The sequence below is a fragment of the Entelurus aequoreus genome, linkage group LG04, assembly GCF_033978785.1.
Source record: "Entelurus aequoreus isolate RoL-2023_Sb linkage group LG04, RoL_Eaeq_v1.1, whole genome shotgun sequence".
Classification (NCBI taxonomy): domain Eukaryota; kingdom Metazoa; phylum Chordata; class Actinopteri; order Syngnathiformes; family Syngnathidae; genus Entelurus; species Entelurus aequoreus.
The window spans coordinates 79,662,766-79,676,979 of NC_084734.1; the positions used below are offsets into that span (position 1 = coordinate 79,662,766).

Below are 14,214 nucleotides of genomic sequence, written 5' to 3' on the forward strand. Positions count from 1 at the left end.
TTCTTGGTCACCTCCCTGACTAGACTAAGATGAATGCAGCGATGTACAGAGACATCCTGGATGAAAACAAACCTTTCCATCCAACCTGATGGATCTTGAGAGGTGCTGCACAGATGGGCGAAACTGCCCAAAGATAGGTGTGCCAAGCTTATGGCATCATATTAAAAAAAAACTTACCATATTTTTCGGAGTATAAGTCGCTCCGGAGTATAAGTCGCACTGGCCGAAAATGCATAATAAAGAAGGAAAAAAAACATATATAAGTCGCACTGGAGTATAAGTCGCATTTTTGGGGGGAAATTTATTTGATAAAATCCAACACCAAGAATAGACATTTGTAAGGCCATTTAAAATAAATAAAGAATAGTGAACAACAGGCTGAATAAGTGTACGTTATATGAGGCATAAATAACCAACTGAGAACGTGCCTGGTATGTTAACGTAACATATTATGGTAAGAGTCATTCAAATAACTATAACATATAGAACATGCTATACGTTTACCAAACAATCTGTCACTCCTAATCGCTAAATCCCATGAAATCTTATACGTCTATCCAGTGGTTCTTAACCTGGGTTCGATCGAACCCTAGGGGTTCGGTGAGTCGGGCTCAGGGGTTCGGCGGAGGTCAAAACACACCCGACTCATCGTGTAAATACAAACTTCTGCCTATCGGCGTATTACGGATACGACAACAGCAGAAGTCACACTGATTTGCAGGTGTGTAATTTGTTGTGAGTTTATGCACTGTGTTGGTTTTGTTGTTTGAACAAGGTGATGTTCATGCACGGTTCATTTTGTGCACCAGTAAAAAAACACGGTAACACTTTAGTATGGGGAACATATTCACCATTAATTAGTTGCTTATTAACATGCAAATTAGTAATATATTGGCTCTTAACTAGTCATTATTAAGTACTTATTAATGCCTTATTCGGCATGGCCTTATTATAACCCTAACCCTCTAACCCTGACCCTAACCAAATAACTCTAAATTAAGTCTTTGTTACTTAGAATATGTTCCCCATATTAAAGTGTTACCAAAAACATATAACTTTGTCTTCAATTTGAAAAAAACCATTTTATTTTTCACTACAGAAGGGTTCGGTGAATGCGCATATGAAACTGGTGGGGTTCGGTACCTCCAACAAGGTTAAGAACCACTGCTCTAGTCTCTTACGTGAATGAGCTAAATAATATTATTTTATATTTTACGGTAATGTGTTAATAATTTCACACATAAGTCGCTCCTGAGTATAAGTCGCACCCCCGGCCAAACTATGGAAAAAAAAAACTGCGACTTATAGTCCGAAAAATACGGTAATGCTGTAATTGTTGCCAAAGGTGCATCAACAAAGTATTGACTAAAAGCTGTGAATACTTATGTACATGTGATTTATTTTTTTTAAATTTGTAAACATAAAAAAAACAACCCTTTCATTGTTATGTATTGGGTATTGTGTGTAGAATTTTGAGGACAAAAACATGTAGAATAAGGCTGTAACATAAGAAAATGTGGAAAACGTGCAGCGCTGTGAATACTTAATAAACATGACATTTATATCTGAAAGGCAGGTTGATGGGGAAGCTGCTGTTATTACACAATGTGGTTTTTTTTCATTCATATTTCTCTTCACATGTTGTAGTCTTATTGTTGTCAGGCAGTTGCCAAGCAACCAGTCGGTTCACCGTAGACTTGTCAAACTGATTTGTCAAGGTTGTAATGTACGGTGGCTTATTTGCCACAGAAAGACACCGTGAATGCTCATTCGCACCATTGAGTTTGTTAAGAAGATACTCAAAGTTAGCATTCTAAAACTGTCATAAAATAATTGGAATCAACCCAATTAAATCTGTGAATCAAACTCTTTGGTACCATAATTAATAACAAATGTGGTCAAGCATGAAAAGATAGGAGGTATTACTAAGCCTCATCACATTATTCATGAAGCTTCCTTTAGACAATTCAATATGTATAAAAGACCCACGAGTCATTTTTGAAATTGTATCGCTTTTAAAACACCCTTTAAAAATTCATACCCTGTGAAAGTATGCCTTTTAATAATCATGAACTGGAAGATGCATGTTTGAATCAGGATAACAGGTAAAAGATTGTCTGGAATAATAAATGAACATCATACTAGGAATGCAGATGATGCACGTGTTCGGAAAATGATGACCGACTTAAAACTTTTTAGAAAAAGGCATCATGGAATGATATTTGTAAAAATGCCAATGAGTCTTTTCAATGCATTAAAAATAAACAGAGTCAATTCAAGATTTTGAATGGATTGCATGTTACACCACCGCAGTTGTTTTAAATAGGTACAGTAGATAGCAAGTTATGCATAAAGTGTACGGCAGCTGAAAGAACTCTAATTCTTACTGACAGGATGCAGTGTGTCTCCCATAACAATGTGACCTCGGACTATGTTAGGGTAACGTGCGGAGTTCCCCAGGGTTCGGTTCTTGGCCCTGCACTCTTTAGTATTTACATGCTGCCGTTAGGTGACATCATACGCAAATACGGTGTTAGCTTTCACTGTTATGCTGATGACACCCAACTCTACATGCCCCTAAAGCTGACCGCCGGACTGTAGTCAGCTGGAGGCGTGTCTTAATGAAATTAAACAATGGATGTCCGCTAACTTTTTGCAACTGAACGCTAAGAATACGGAAATGCTGATTATCGGTCCTGCTCAACACCGACATCTATTTAATAATACCACCTTAACATTTGACAACCAAACAATTAAACAAGGAGACTCGGTAAAGAATCTGGGTATTATCTTCGACCCAACTCTCTCGTTTGAGTCACACATTAAGAGTGTTACCAAAACAGCCTTCTTTCATCTCCGTAATATCGCTAAAATTCGTTCCATTTTGTCCACAAGCGATGCTGAGATCATTATCCATGCGTTCGTTACATCTCGTCTCGATTACTGTAACGTTTTATTTTCGGGTCTCCCTATGTCTAGCATTAAAAGATTACAGATGGTACAAAATGCGGCTGCTAGACTTTTGACAAAAACAAGAAAGTTTGATCATATTACGCCTATACTGGCTCACTTGCACTGGCTTCCTGTGCACCTAAGATGCGACTTTAAGGTTTTACTACTTACGTATAAAATACTACACGGTCAAGCTCCTGCCTATCTTGCCAATTGTATTGTACCATATGTCCCGGCAAGAAATCTGCGTTCAAAGAACTCCGGCTTATTAGTGATTCCCAGAGCCCAAAAAAAGTCTGCGGGCTATAGAGCGTTTTCTATTCGGGCTCCAATACTATGGATTGCCCTCCCGGTAAAAGTTAGAGATGCTACCTCAGTAGAAGCATTTAAGTCTCATCTTAAAACTCATTTGTATACTCTAGCCTTTAAATAGACTCCCTGTTTAGACCAGTTGATCTGCCGTTTCTTTTCTTTTCTACTCTGCTCCCAACCCGGGGTGGACCGCTAGCCTGTCCATCAGATGGGGACATCTCTACGCTGCTGACCCGTCTCCACTCGGGATGGTTCCTGCTGGCCCCATTATGGATTGGACTTTCGCTGATGTGTTGGACTTTCACAATATTATGTCAGACCCACTCGACATCCATTGCTTTCGGTCTCCCCTAGAGGGAGGGGGGGGGGGGGGGGGTTACCCACATATGCGGTCCTCTCCAAGGTTTCTCATAGTCATTCACATTGACGTCCCACTGGGGTGAGTTTTCCTTGCCTGTATGTGGGCTCTGTACAGAGGATGTCGTTGTGGCTTGTACAGCCCTTTGAGAAACTTGTGATTTAGGGCTATATAAATAAACATTGATTGATTGATTGATTGATTTATTGTGGGAATGTCAGAGGATAAAAGAGTTGTGGTCCAAAATAAAAGAAGCCATGGCATCCTTAAATATAAACATCCCAATGACAATGCAAACGTTTATTTTTGGGAGATCTGCATCAATTTAGTAATGTCATCAAGGAATAAAAATGCATTTCTGTCAATACGTATCATAACATAAACTGTAATATTTAGAAAATGGATAGATGTTGATACTGACTGGTACACAAACTATGGAGATGATATCAGTAGGAAAAAAAACTGCATTTAGATGAGCTAATAATGAGTGGTATCTTGGAATATGGGATCCATTATATTAATTTGTTTCAACTATTAAATGAACCTAAATATGACTTTTTTATCCATGTGGTAAATAATGGATACAGTGTGTTGTCAATTTTATTAATTTATTAATGGACATGATGAGCGATAATAACTGATTTGTTTCCTTGTTGTTGTTTAATGTTTGAATCACTTTTATTGATGCTGGTATTCTTATTATTATTGATAGTGGTGTTGATATTTTTCCTTTTTGGGTGACCTTTTTGTTATTTTCTGTTGTGTTTTGTGTGTCTTCTCTATTGCTCTGTAAATTGCCATTCCGAGTATTGCAAGGCTGGGATTATGATTGTTCTCTACAGCAGTGTTTTTCAACCACTGTGCCGCGGCACACTAGTGTGCCGTGAGATACAGTCTGGTGTGCCATTGGAGATTGTCTAATTTCACCTATTTGGGTTAAAAATATTTTTTTGCAAACCAGCAATTATAGTCTGCAAATGATGTGTTGTTGTTGTTGAGTGTCGGTGCTGCCTTGAGCTCGGCAGAGTAACCGTGTAATACTCTTCCTTATCAGTAGGTGGCAGCCGGCGCTAATTGCTTTGTAGATGTCGGAAACAGCGGGAGGCAGTGTGCAGGTAAAATTGTGTCTGATGCTTAAACCAAAAATAAACAAAAGGTGAGTGCCCCTAAGAAAAGGCATTGAAGCTTAGGGAAGGCTATGCAGAACGAAACTAAAACTGAACTGGCTACAAAGTAAACAAAAACAGAATGCTGGACGACAGCAAAGACTTACTGTGGAGCAAAGACGGCGTCCACAATGTACAACCGAACATGACATGACAATCAACAATGTCCCCCACAAAAAAGGCTGAAAACAACTGAAATATTCTTAAATGCTAAAACAAAGTAGATGCGGGAAATGTGGCTCAAAGGAAGACATGAAACTGCTACAGGAAAATACCAAAAAAAGAGAAAAAGCCACCAAAATAGGAGCGCAAGACAAGAACTAAAACAGTACACACAGGAAAACAGCAAAAAACTCAAAATAAGTCAGGGCGTGATGTGACAGGTGGTGACAGTACACCTACTTTGAGACAAGAGCTGTATTGATGCATGCTTGGTTATGGTTTAAAGTCATATCCAACAATTGCGACAACAACTTTTTACTGTCAACTGAGTTTTGTTTTTTTATGATTTCTGCTGGTGGTGTGCCTCTGGATTTTTTTCAACGCAAAAAATGTGCCTTGGCTCAAAAAAGGTTGAAAAACACTGCTCTACTGTATGATTTTGTAGGACTGATTGATATTCTGTGTGATTTTTGCGAATAAAATAGAATATGAGCCTTCTCCATCGCTGCTCCCACCCTCTGGAACACTCTTCCCAAACCCATCCGTGACTGCCCAGACCTTCCCACCTTCAAAAGCCTTCTCAAAACACACCTATTCAGATCTGCTTTTAACCAGTGATTAGTGTTCTGTGTCTTGTAATGTCCTGTCTTGTAATTGTCCTGTATTATTATGTTATTATTATTTTACAATGTACTGCTTTTATATTTCCTGTATTTTATATTATTACTTTAAACTGTTTCATATTTTAATTTTTTTATCCTGTAAAGCGTCTTTGAGTGCTTTGAAAAGCGCTATACTAAATAAAATGTATTATTATTATTATTATCAATATTTATACACTGAAAAAAAGAAGATGATACTGTACTAAAAGCACATTTCCACACAGCAATATTTCGAAATAAACCAAATAAATGATGCAAAATTACCTTGAAGCAGCTCGGGTGGCAGTTTAAATTAAGGTGCTCGATTGTGATCATGGCATCATTGGTGACCAGCTGACCACAGTATGTGCAGAGGGTAGAGGGCGAGCTGCAGGGTGGACACACAGACACACACACACACACACACACACACACACACACACACACACACACACACACACACACACGGAGAAGATAGGTATGAGTCATAAACAGCAATAACCTTGACAACTTCTTGTCAGGAATATACAGTACAAGATGCAAGAATGTTTATTGATTAAGGCTTAAAAAGTGTTAGTGAGTGGTGCAATGGAAAAAAATAAATCTAACCAAGATGATGTGTTTTAAATCAAAATAAATTTTTTTTAATAAACTATTATTACATTTATTTATATTTTTTTCAAATCGTATGTACTAAAATCTACGGAGCCCCTAAAGGGACATGGGGGAAAAAAATGTTTTACAATTTTTTTAAATTATTTTTTTAAGACATGTATCTCGTGCGCATGAGAAACTTTTTATAAAGTTATAAAAAAATTAAAAAAAAAAGCACTTTAGAAAAAGTTTCTCGTGATAAATAAATGGGTTATACTTGTATAGCGCTTTTCTACCTTCAAGGTACTCAAAGCGCTTTGACAGTATTTCCACATTCACACACACATTCACACACTGATGGCGGGAGCTGCCATGCAAGGCGCTAACCAGCAGCCATCAGGAGCAAGGGTGAAGTGTCTTGCCCAAGGACACAACGGACGTGACTAGGATGGTAGAAGGTGGGGATTGAACCCCAGTAACCAGCAACCCTCCGATTGCTGGCACGGCCACTCTACCAACTTCGCCACGCCGCACGAGATACAAAAATTCCCCCATGTCCCTTAGGGGCTCCGTAAAAATCTGAGATACACCACATAAAATAATAATAATTTTTGTTGTATTTTGATTTTTTTGTTTGTTTTTGTTGTTGTTTTTTGCATTTTAGAATTTCCCAAAAATCTGCATGTATATGTTGTCTAATATTTTAATAGTTTTTAACATATTTAATAGTTTATTTTTCAAAAATACTCTAGCCTTCCAAATCATATGCATGTCATCTTTTTTATACTAAAACATACCCAATTAAATGTGCTAATCATATTAGAACACATATATAAACTGTATAATTATGATAACTGCATGGATAAAACAAATAATGATAAAGTCTTACTTGAAATAGTATGGTGCTAAACATTACCACAATCAAACAACCTTGCCTGCGACACAATTCAGAAACAGACTTGCAAAAGACATGAAACATGAACATTTAATTAATTTAGTCATTAAAATAATTTTGGGGTAAAATTGCATTTTAAAAATGATCATTCATTCACACAAAATTGTCTCCCAATGGTTAATAGTTCCCATTTGTCTTTGCAACACTCATGTTACAAAAAAAATGGATTGTTAGGTAAATTGTGAACATTAATTAAGGAATAATATTTTAAAAAGGTGTTGGTGTGACACCGCAGGTAAATAATAAAACAAGATAAAACATTGGTAATTACCTGGAGTAAGAGGACGACCAGCTGTAAAAGACAGGAGACAATGTCCTCACCATTAATCAGCAGCATTTCTTATCAATATCATAAATAAGACATCGTGTTGGCTATACCTATTCATTGAGTCTGAGGCGTTATGGGAGGACAGCTCTGTGGTATTGATGTACTCCTTCAGGTACACAAAGGGCCTAAAGCACAACAACACAAGATGACTTTAGACAACATGAACATCAGTTATCACTTTGATGGAAGTGCTGCTCACTTCTTGCTTTCAGGATCTGGTGAGGGGGTGCGTGGGACTTCTTGTAGCCTGGTCCTGGTGTCAGACAAAACACTGCATTGTTAGTTTAATCGCTCAATCACGGCTGACACCGAGGATGCACACACACACGCACACTGCATCTGCTCAGTACAGCTCAGGAAGATAATCATTTTCTGTCATCCCTTGTTAATGTCGCGCCGTTTGATGGCGACGCCGTTTGACAAAAGGGACACCTCTAACGTGCATCGTTAATCTGGCATCTGGAGACTCATCAGAGCGTGCGATGGTGGCGGAAGGAGAAAATTGCACGACAGTGGAAAGGCAGATGATGTCACTCACACTGAATGAGATGTCACTGGTGAGCCACTCCGAGAAAGTGCCTTCAAGGTCGTCTATTATGCAAAATTGACTTTCTAATGTTTTTATAACAGTAATGAGTCCCGAGAGCTTGTTTGTGGTAAAACGTGAGAAAAATCTATCATCTCCCTCACTTGTTTGGCTCCATTTTTGAGAGGAGAGGCGCTAAAATGGTCGATTTTGATGAAAAAAATATAAAAAGTTGTTTCCTCTATGACATGATAAGGAGACCTTTGCAAAAAAGCAGGCTTTGCTACACATTGTAAATATTTCAGACAGCTTCAGAGGCTGTACATTTGGATTACCGTATTTTTCGCTCCGGAGTATAAGTCGCACCGACCGAAAATGCATAATAAAGAAGGAAAAAAACATATAAGTTGCACTGGGGTATAAGTCGCATTTTTGGGGGAAATTTATTTGATAAAAGCCAACACCAAGAATAGACATTTGAAAGGCAATTTAAAATAAATAAAGAATAGTGAACAACAGGCTGAATAAGTGTACGTTATATGAGGCATAAATAACCAACTGTATATGAAGTCAGACTTATCTTCATTGAGTGCACGCAGATACACACATTGGCTGACTTTAATTTATAAGGCTCTTTTAGGTTTAATACCTCCATACTTGTGTACTCTGTTACAAAGAAAAAGCAGCTCTTACGCATTACGTTCTAACAATTTGTATGTTTTAACTGTTCCTCATGTACGGACTGAATTTGGCAAAAGAGCTTTTGGCATTGCTGCCCCTATGGCGTGGAATGAATTGCAGACGAAACTGAAACTTACAGAACTACTTCCATTTGGAGCCTTCCGTTCTGTCCTGAGGGACAAACAGCGAGAGACGTTTGCACAGTGCCTGTGTTTTTAAAGATGTAAATCTCTGTTGTTTTACACTTCTCTTATGTATTTTAAAATGTATGTCTTAATGTATTTATTTTGAAACTGCTCTGTGACATGTGCTGTTGACCTCTTGGCCAGGTCACCCTTGTGAAAGAGATCTTGATCTCAATGGGTTTTCTTATCTGGTTAAATAAAGGTTCTAACTGAGAACGTGCCTGGTATGTTAACATAACATATTATGGTAAAAGTCATTCAAATAACTATAACATATAGAACATGCTATACGTTTACCAAACAATCTGTCACTCTTAATCGCTAAATCCCATGAAATCTTATACGTCTAGTCTCTTACGTGAATGAGCTAAATAATAGTATTTGATATTTTACGGTAATGTGTTAATAATTTCACACATAAGTCGCTCCTGAGTATAAGTCGCACCCCCGGCCAAACTATGAAAAAAACTGCAATTTATAGTCCGAAAAATACAGTAGAAGGTCTTTATGCTATCTATGAAAATAATTGCTTTACAATCAATGATTCCTACTTTGCGGAAATACATTTGTCGCATTCATGTCCGGAACCAATTAACAGCGATAAAGGACTGGATAAGGGGGCTTTAACCATGTGGACAAACAGTTTCAGTTTTTGTAATAATCATCAGAGATTGTTGTGAGATCAGTGACATCCAGTACCATAATTGACCTTTATCTGCATTTAAAACTATTAGTCCTTCAGCATTTTAGCATTATGAAGCTAACATGATCGTCATAGACAAAAAAGTCCTCACTACAGAGCTTAGACAGAACTGTGTCTTGATGACCAGCAGAGCAAACAGAAGAGTGTTTTGTGTGTTACGGTGACTTTCACAAGATCAACAACTCACCGATTCATCCCGTACTCCTCCTGTCTTCCATAGGAGTCCCTGGAGTATGAAAGAAGCCAGATTAGACTTTCACTGTCGGTTGCTGCCGTCAATAAGCTGGACGCGTTCCAATAAACAGTTTTTTTTTTTTCTTGGCTCGGCCTTTCTAAGTCTTCTCCAGAGAGGCTGGGGATTTATTGACCAAGTCGGTCACTTTCACAATTCTGCTACTTCATAATCAACTGTGAGTTTGTTGTCCTGCCTACAGGGTTGCAAACAGGAGGAAAATGTCTGGGAAATTTGCAGTAAATAGATGAAAAGTTTTAATGGAAAAGTTTAGTTGGGGAAATTTGGTATGAATGTTAATTTAGGGTTTGGTTTTGTCATCACAAGACATGTATTACAAGTGAAACTCAAAACATTTCGTGCAAAAGTCCATTCATGTCAGCAATTCAACTTCAAATGTGAAACTGGTATGTGACATTAACTCATTACATGCAACGTGAGATATGTTAAGCCTTTATTTTTCAAAATTTTGAAGATCATAGCTTACAGTTTTTGAAAACATCAGAAATTCAATTCAAGGTTTTCATAAACTGTAAGCCATGATCATCAAAATTATATACATTATATATTTTAGTAGAGCTGCATGTTATGAGCCTATGTTATATATTAGTTTCACTTGTAAATGTATAAACAAACTTTGCATGATATTCTGATTTTTGATATTTTTTTTAGGAAGGAACTGAAAATAATTTTTTTCAGATGAAGCGGCCTGTCATTAATTGACATTTTACATGCATAGTCCTTGATCAGTGTATAGGGATACAAATAATAATGGATTAGATTTATATAGCGCTTTTCTAGACACTCAAAGCGCGTGTATAGGGATGGTCTGCCCTGTTAGGTTGACATGCAGCAGTATAATTTTATTTTGAAATGATCTAATAATGCATTTTTACTTTGTCTAGAGCAGGGGTGTCAAACTCAAATACAGAGTGGGCCAAAATTTTAAACTGAACAAAGCCGCAGGCCAAGGTTGAACAAATTAACCTTTTAATAGGGACCCAAACAAGTTTTGCATTGAATATTGAACACGCAAGGCTTATACAACTTTATAGTGACGTGCAAAATCGAGTTTCAAATAATAATAATAATAATTAAAAAATATCAATGGCATATCAAATAAAATTTAAATAAAAATTGAATGCCTCTTTTCTATTTGCAGCCTTCTGAGGTGAATGTCAACATTAACTTTTTCCACAGGCTAATAAATTTGAAAATAAAATAACAATGAATAAACCAACCATTCAGAACTTTAAACTGCTCAGTTTGCGACACACTGATCTAATCTGATGTGCCCAAGCCAGATACCTGGCATCTTTTCATGGATACTAGTTCATTAATGTCGGGGCTCAGGCTTTGAGCTGAGGCAACCTTCATTATCCAACGAAGGTGTTCATCAGTCACTATATCTCGTAGTCCACCCGGACCACAGTCTTGGGGGGCGTGCCTTAAAGGCACTGCCTTTAACGTCCTCTACGAGCTGTCGTCTCGTCCGCTTTTCATCCATTCTAACAACGTGCCGGCCCAGTCACAAGATATGTGCGGCTTCCGTACGCACACATGTGAATGCAACGCATACTTGATCAACAGCGATACAGGTTACACTGAGGGTGGCCGTATAATCAACTTTAACACTGTTACAAATATGTGCCACACTGTGAACCCACACCAAACAAGAATGACAAACATATTTCGGGAGAACATCCGCACCGTAACACAACATAAACACAACAGAACAAATACCCAGAACCCTTTGCAGCACTAACTCTTCCGGGACGCTACAAAATACAATCCCCGCTACCACCAAACCCCCCCCACACACACCTTGTAGCGTCCCGGAAGAGTTAGTGCTGCAAAGGGTTCTGGGTATTTGTTCTGTTGTGTTTATGTTGTGTTACGGTGCGGATGTTCTCCCAAAATGTGTTTGTCATTCTTGTTTGGTGTGGGTTCACAGTGTGGCGTATATTTCTAACAGTGTTAAAGTTGTTTATACGGTCACCCTCAGTGTAACCTGTATGGCTGTTGATGAAGTATGCGTTGCATTCACTTGTGTGTGCGTGCAGAAGCCGCACATATTATGTGACTGGGCCAGCACTAATTGGACGGGATGGAAAGCGGACGCGACGATTTTGGGAGGGGCACTGAAATTTGGGAGTCTCCCGGGAGGTTTGGCAAGTATGAGAATTAGCGGTGAATGCGGTGTTACCGCGGCACCGCCGCTGTATATAATCGGCGGGCCAGCTCTAGTGTTAATTTGATATCGCCTCAAGGGCCAAGTGAAATTACACGGCGGGCCAAATTTTGGGCCAGAGTTTGACACCCGTGGTCTAGAGTACAAGTATCCAACTTTGCAACTTTCTCCTACCTGATGGTGGTGATGGTTGTGACTGTGTGCACTTGTGAGTCCTCCAGGCTGCAAAACACAGCAAATACCAGCATTCTATAAGTTAAGTTCCCACTTAAGTGTAACTTGTTTTCAATTAAATGCTTGACAGCCTCTTCATTTCCACACACTTATAAGCCCCATTCTGCTTGAATGGTAAAAAATAAATAAAAAAAATAACAGCTTTAATTTGCATCTAATGAGCTGCGCCTTTGAGAAGATGGATACCTCTCCTCTTCCTCTTCCTCCTCTGTGGTGGTTGTGAGAGTATACACAGATGGAGACGTCCACTTGTCCCATGGAGAGTCATCTTCTTTGGACCTTGTGGACAAAAACATGAATAAGATAATGGGAAACGACCACTGTGCACACTACAGGGGACAAAGATAGACAAAAATATATCTAATATCTGACCTATTTTCTTTTTACTAGCACCACTAAACAATGTCTTCTGGCTCAATGAGCAGAATGTTCAAGCTGCAAAAGCCTCAGCATATAGTGAGGGGGAGGTGAGGTCAGGGGAATAAAGGAGGCAACAAATGCACCCCAGTGCTTTTAAGCAAGCAGAAGACTTACTTCCTCTCAAACGTAACCAAAGTCTGTTGGTCCTCCTCTCCGGCCTCTGCTAGATCCTCTCTGCTAAGCGAGGACACATACATTGAAAGGCTTTTAGTGCGTAATGGGCGAGGGTAGAGATCAACGGAACACGCTGGAGTACATGGAGTGGAGGCGTAAGAGTAAATCGAAGTGTGTCATCACCTCTCCTCTATGTGGGTCTGCAGAGGGGTTGTGGTTTCCCACTTGCGCGCCCACGACCGGTGAGTGCTGAGGCTTGAAAGGGAAAGAAAGCCGTGATAGAGGAGTCATGGCACATGGAGTGGAAACACACACACACACACACACACACATACACACACACAAAACACACACACACAAAAGCGCATTGTTTAAAAAAGAGATTTCTAAGACTCCACTTTACTCTGTAGACTCACTCATGCACAATTCATTAATTACCTTGTGGCATGGGTGTCAAAGGGGGTGATGTCATCAGCAAAAGACACCGTGGCCTTACCGCTCATCCTAGTCAAAATACATAGAGAAGTCATGTTGGAACAGATATAGTGCTGGCCTGGGCAATTATTATGACTCGGGGGCCAAATTTTTTAGAAAAAATGTGTCTGGGGGCCAGTATATCTGATTTTTAGGATCATTAATACAAAACCTCACAATAATGTCTGATTGAAAGCTAAAAACGTTACGACAGACCGCCTTAAAAAAAAAACGAAATGGATTTTAAAATTTTTTTACTGAATGAGACACCAAGAATGTACATGAAAATAAAGAATGTGGGATTTACAATATTAACTATGAACGATAAAACACTGAATATTGACAACTAGGGCTGTGAATCTTTGGGTGTCCCACAATTCAATATCGATTCTTGGGGTCACGATTCGATTCAAAATCGATTTTTTCTTTCAATTCAACACGATTCTCGATTCAAAAACGATTTTTTTCCCGATTCAAAACGATTCTCTATTCATTCAATACATAGGATTTCAGCAGGATCTACCCCAGTCTGCTGACATGCAAGAAGAGTAGTAGATTTTTGTAAAAAGCTTTTATAATTGTAAAGGACAATGTTTTATCAACTGATTGCAATAATGTAAATTTGTTTTAACTATTAAATGAACCAAAAATATGACTTATTTTATCTTTGTGAAAATATTGGACACAGTGTGTTGTCAAGCTTATGAGATGCGACGCAAGTGTAAGCCACTGTGACACTATTGTTCTTTTTATTTTATTTTTAAAATGTCTAATGATAATGTCAATGAGGGATTTTTAATCACTGCTATGTTGAAATTGTAACTAATATTGATACTGTTGTTGATAATATTCATTTTTGTTTCACTACTTTTGGTTTGTTCTGTGTCGTGTTTGTGTCTCCTCTCAATTGCTCTGTTTATTGCAGTTCTGAGTGTTGCTGGGTCGGGTTTGGTTTTGGAATTGGATTGCATTGTTATGGTATTGCT

At 38.5% G+C, this 14,214-nt stretch overlaps 1 protein-coding gene across 50 annotated transcripts in view; it reads right to left on the reverse strand.

Annotated features, from left to right (window-relative positions):
* znf185 (zinc finger protein 185 with LIM domain) overlaps positions 1-14,214 on the reverse strand; it is a 77,103-nt gene that overhangs the window by 3,192 nt on the left and 59,697 nt on the right. For 48 of the 50 annotated variants that reach the window (XM_062045753.1, XM_062045751.1, XM_062045754.1 and 45 more), the window contains 10 exons: positions 13,193-13,258; positions 12,938-13,009; positions 12,755-12,817; positions 12,389-12,499; positions 12,161-12,208; positions 9,751-9,789; positions 7,668-7,721; positions 7,519-7,593; positions 7,412-7,432; positions 5,877-5,979 (listed from right to left, as the gene is read on the reverse strand). In XM_062045753.1, coding sequence (XP_061901737.1) covers positions 5,877-5,979; positions 7,412-7,432; positions 7,519-7,593; positions 7,668-7,721; positions 9,751-9,789; positions 12,161-12,208; positions 12,389-12,499; positions 12,755-12,817; positions 12,938-13,009; positions 13,193-13,258 — 652 coding nt within the window. The remainder of the gene's footprint in view (positions 1-5,876; positions 5,980-7,411; positions 7,433-7,518; positions 7,594-7,667; positions 7,722-9,750; positions 9,790-12,160; positions 12,209-12,388; positions 12,500-12,754; positions 12,818-12,937; positions 13,010-13,192; positions 13,259-14,214) is intronic. The other 2 variants (XM_062045749.1, XM_062045752.1) reach the window with 2 other exon arrangements.